Raw genomic sequence first — 5542 nt, 5'->3', positions numbered from 1 at the left:
ATCCATTTCTCAATATCCAAGGCCAGAAGACAACGGAGCTTATATATTACCACGCTGTTTGGTTTTTATTATAACAGCTCTTTCTTTGTCGGTAAAACTAGTTAAAAAACAAATAACTTTAAAATGTTGTTAATGTTAGCTATCGTTAATCAATCGTTAATTAAATTCAATATGAGTTATTATTTCAATGTTCAAGATATATTAGAATTTTAAATAAATTAGGTAAAATAAGGAAATACCAGTTTAAGTCAATTGCTTTATGAATAGCTAAGTGCTTGTTAATTTATAATTCTACAAGGATTTAAATAAAAAGTATATTTTAGATTTAGATAAGTTTTATTTATTTTTTAATTTATCAGCACGTTTAACAGTCGAAATTTGATTATATTAGGTATATTTTGCTACGAAGTCAATAACAACATTTTATATAAACAATTTCGTCTTATCAAATACAGTTTAGGCATTTTGACAATCCATTATCTCACTACAAGGAATAATAATACAGACTATGACTAAGTTAATGATGTTATTGACTATGAAGCATTTTATCTATCGAGAAATATCAACATTATTCAAACTTAATTAATGACTAGGAAACTATACAGATATATGTTACATAATGCTTACCTTACACATATTTACAATATATTTGGTAACAATGAGATAATATACTATACCAAAATACTTAAAGTCCATCCACTTTATATACTGGCAATTTGTAAAACTATACAATTAAATTTTATCAGTCTTAAAGGACAACTCCTCTGAACTTAGCACTAATAAATCTGTTACATTACTCAAATTTAATCAATTCTGAACAATAAGGCTATTTTTAATTCCGATACGTATGCGATATTTTAACAATACAGTCTCTTTATATATTCAAAACATCTAGGCCCTATGAAATCTACGAGGAACGAATTAGTTATTTGGCCGAATGTATTAACCGAAATATTGTAAAATTATCACGTATCTATAAGGCATGGGCAACTAAAACGTAGCCTATTCTACACATGAGCATGGAATGTGCTGTTCCATTAAGAAATATCTTTGAGAGATAACGACATTTGAGTTTTGTAACATGTTATCTGTGTACGGCCGAATGGGTTTGAGGTAAGCAATCATGTACTGAAGATCGGGGTTGTAAATAACCTTGCTCATCGAGTATTGAAGGGGAGTTATGGGCGGGATGTTTTCGTAATGTATTAGGTGGCCTAGGTCGACCTGAGTATGGTTGCTCATAATTTTGTGTATCAATTGAAATGTAACTATGATGTGGATTGTCATTTTCCTGTATTTGACTTGTCAATGTGGTGTTTGTGAGCATTGAGGTATCGTCTTCTATGTTAATACCAACATTGGCAGTGGTTGGTGTTTGGGGAGGAATGGCATCGTACTTATACCAAAGCTCTGGCGCCGTCGGCGAAGCCGTATACCGAGAGGGATGTCGTCTACCATTTGGACATACACCATGGGTATAATTAATAGTGTCCTTATTCCAATGTAAATTTGAAATATCGGGCATAAGGAATCTCATTTTTTCCCAAAACTTTCTCTCCCCCCATAGCAATACATTACAATTTTTTAAATAGTTTTGAAAGTCTAAGTCTAAATTTAAAGCGCTTACATCTGTTGTTAATATGAAAACTACTCTATGCCGTCTTAAAGAAGGGTGAATCGATGTGATGACATGTTTTATCGCCTCTTTAAATGAAATTTTAGACCATTCGTTTTGTAAGAAATTAAAAGAAACAAAAACTAAAAGCCTCTTTGAAGATTCAGCAGCATTAGTAATTTGCTCTGATAAATAATTTTCGGGTGCATGTTGTAAATCCCTATAGTGAAAACACATTGTGTAACCAAAGTGTTCCATTTCAGGCGCTACTACTTTTGAAACAAAATCATCATCTAATAAACTATATACAGCGTATCCATCGTACAATCTATCCCTATCAAGTTCACTCTCTTGTATTGAAGCACTTTTAAATAACCTGACTCCATATTTAGAATGTGCCCATAACCTTACATTTTGTCTAAACGAATATGCTAGAGCACCGAATAATAAAATAAGAATTACACTTATTAATACTACAGCTAGGAGAGGTACGAAATTTAACTTAATAGTACTGATTTCATCATATTGATAAGGTTGATTTTCAGTAGGTATAGTATTGTCCATAACACCAGAGTCACGACACTTATCCATCACATCAAACACTGTTAAATTTAAAGTCAAACTATTTTCAGCTGAACACAACATTTCTGATGGATCTTCGTAGTGCTTCTTAAACCAATTTTGCAATGACATTAAGTTATCACAGGAACAAGTGAAAGTGTTGCCCCGTACATTCACATTTTCTAGGTGAACGATATGAGCCAACTTTTTATCGAGGTCCAATATTTTGTTTCCTTGTAAATGTGCTACACGCAGTGATGATAAGTTTTCAAAAGTCTTATTAGCGACACTTGCCAAGAGGTTATCATTTATATATAACTCTCGCAAATGTTTTGTTTGAGAAAACTCTCCACCATATAGTTCCGTCAAATGGTTATTTTCAAGATGTAGTACATTGAGTGCATGTAATCCATTTAAAGTATCATTATCCATTGACGCAATATTGCTATTGTTTAGGTATAGTTTGTGTAATTTTTTCTTTCCAATAAATAAGTGACTTCCTAAGGCTCCAAAATCATTACCATCGAGATAAAGTTCAGTAGCATCCATTGGTATTTTTTCTGGAACTTCAGTGTATCCAACGTTTGAACAATCAATAACATTAGAATTCCAATTACTATCATGAAAACAGGAACAACCCTCAGGGCACGTCATCTTACAATCACAAGCCTCGAAGTCACAACAGAAACAACTTGAAGAACAATGTGTTTCATAGGAACAAAGGAACTGTGTTTCAGGAACATCCATTAAATTCGCTTTCCCACCGTACTTGTTGCTAACGACTTCGCAAGTAATCGAGTCCAAATCTACAAATCGCGGATATTGTCTCATGTGATTCCAAAGATTTATTTTCTGAAGCCAAATCATATGACAGTTGCATACGAATGGATTATTTCCCATAAAAAATTTTGGTAATGATCGGTGTTTCGGGATGTGAGGCAACGTAAATGCTGATAGTTCAACGGTTCTCAGTTTATTGTCCGTAATAACCACTTTTTCTAAATTTCTTTTTTGTATAAACGTACCTGGATGAATGGTGTGAATTTTGTTGTTATTTAAGAAAAGGATCTCTATAGAATCCGGTATCGACCTTTCATCGACGTTTTCTAAGGCATTGTAGCTAACGTCGAGCATTCGGATGTTTTGTTGCACGTTTTGCTCGTTATCTAGTTTTGTTATGTTATTCATGTGAATATCCAACCATTCAAGGCTATCTGGCATATAACTGTAATCAAAGTATATGAGTTTGTTGTCTGATATATTCAACCAGCCTAGGGTGTTTAATTTGTTAAAAACACCTCGAATGTCAGTCAGTCTATTTCCATCAAGACGGATAGCTTTTAGCGTTGGGTTCGAGTTAAATGCGTCTTGTTCTATTATTTCTATTTTATTAGAAGCTATATTTAGAACTTGTAAAGATGGTAAAGTACTAAATGTATCTTTTGGTATGCTTTTTATGTGATTATCAACAAGTCGTAGTCCATATAATTCTTCCAGGCCCTCAAAAGACGTATTAGTAACTTTCGTGATATTGTTTTTACCAATGTCAAGAGATTTTAAAAATCGTAACCTCTTAATGCCGTTTGGAATCATATTAAGGCTGTTTCCATTTAGTCCCAAATCTTGGAGATATGTAATATTTTCAAAGGAACGTTCATGTATCGAAGATATTTCATTGTTGTCTAAATATAATTGGCTGAGCACAAATAAATTTGAGAATACATTTTCATTCAATACTTTTATTTTATTGTCCGATATTGAAAGTTGATGCAGATTTTTTAACTCGACAAATGCTCCATTACTAATAACTTCAATAGCGTTGTTATCTAAAATCAATACCTGTAGATTATTCAAATCTTGAAATGACTTAGGGTCTAAGCGAGCCAGAGCGTTGTATGATAAATTCAAAATAATTAAACGAATCAATCCAGAGAACGTATCTCTATTGACCCAATCATTTGTGAGGCGATTTCTCGATAAATCTAATTTTTCAAGTTGATCAAGTCCTTCTAATAATCCAGGTGCTAATACAGATAAAGAGTTATTAGCTAATGATATTTCCTTAATAACACGAGACGATTGAAACAGTTCTGGAGGGACTGCCACTAATTTGTTTCCAGATAAGTTCAAAATCTTCAATGAATTTAATCCGACAAATGCTCGATCTCCTATTTCATTAATTAAATTATTATGAATTTTCAAAACCTCTAAAGATCTTAAGCTCGAGAGGCCGTTGTCAGGTAACCTCAAGATATTATTATGCGATAAATCAAGCATTTTTAATCCTGTGTTACATGATTTACCAGGAGTAATAGGCCCTTTGCCCCAGTCCGAGAAGCCAATATCAGATATATCTTGTATTCTGTTGTTTGTCAAATTTAAGGACTCTAAACTAAAAAGCGGGCAAAACACTTCAGATGGCAGCATATAAATATTGTTATCACCTAAGTCCAATGATCGAAGTTCCATTAAGCCACGAAAACTCTCAGCATGAAATTCCATAGTCATGGCAGGCCAATCTGTATTGTATGACCGTAGAGTCAGACTCGTTAAATCACGTAGCGGTGACAAAACGGTCGCCGGGACATAACGTATTTTGCAGTATTCAATGCGCAGGTCTTCCAATTTTCGTAACTGTCCCAAAAAACTGCCTGTATTCATGTGTAAAGAACTTTCAAAGAAAAGTAAATCAGTACAAGTCAGTTTCAACTTGTTGATGTTATACGCCTGCGCCGTGGTTATGTTTTTAAATAAGAAGTCTGCTGAACCGATGGTTTTGATGTTACACGTGAGAAAGTTAGATTCACTCAACTTTGCGTCCGAATAGTCCCACTGACAGCCGACAGGGGCGGGCGGCGCGGAGTGTGCGCGCGCACCGGCCACCGCAACCAAACACATCCAAACTTTAAACGAAATCATTCCAAATAAGTTCTTGGTCATATTTTCACATTAACACCGTTCATTTGTCACTTAAAATCACTTTTATAATTGTTTAAATAGTTTTTGTCACTTAAAAGTCAATATATATTTATTTGTTTTGATTATCAAACTACGTATTACAGCGCATGTAAACAGAAACTGCGCGATCGCGGCAAAAGTTTTGACGCAGCCATGCTCCCCTGCGGTCGGGCGGTAACTGACCTACGTAAGTTTGAACGAACGAAAGCCGCATGGGTGTCTAAGAGGGGAGAGAGCGCGGGACGTGAGAGGTCTTTGTAACCATCGGTGGGACCCGCACTACATCGGCTTATAACAGATGGCACGCCTGTTTTTAAACGTTTAAAAATATTGGTTATGCAGAGTAGAAGACTTATGCCTGCGTGATTCAATGAACACTACTCAAGTTACAGCTCATAGGAGGTCGGG

At 34.6% G+C, this 5542-nt stretch overlaps 1 protein-coding gene across 1 annotated transcript; it reads right to left on the bottom strand.

The window, feature by feature from the left end:
- Window positions 1-317: 317 nt before the first annotated feature.
- Window positions 318-5320, bottom strand: LOC113400856 (toll-like receptor 6). Its single transcript, XM_026640529.2, has one exon. The coding sequence runs from the start codon at window positions 5114-5116 to the stop codon at window positions 1085-1087; it is 4032 nt and encodes a 1343-aa protein (XP_026496314.2). The 5' UTR covers window positions 5117-5320; the 3' UTR covers window positions 318-1084.
- Window positions 5321-5542: the final 222 nt, after the last annotated feature.

This window comes from Vanessa tameamea, chromosome 11 (genome assembly GCF_037043105.1).
Source record: "Vanessa tameamea isolate UH-Manoa-2023 chromosome 11, ilVanTame1 primary haplotype, whole genome shotgun sequence".
NCBI lineage: Eukaryota > Metazoa > Arthropoda > Insecta > Lepidoptera > Nymphalidae > Vanessa > Vanessa tameamea.
Note: the sequence above shows the minus strand (reverse complement) of the source record. Positions and strands in the feature narration are given on the sequence as shown.

What these genes read in the sequence shown, in the direction of transcription:
- LOC113400856 (XM_026640529.2), bottom strand. Translation starts at nt 5,116, where the DNA reads ATGACCAAGAACTTATTTGGAATGATTTCGTTTAAAGTTTGGATGTGT.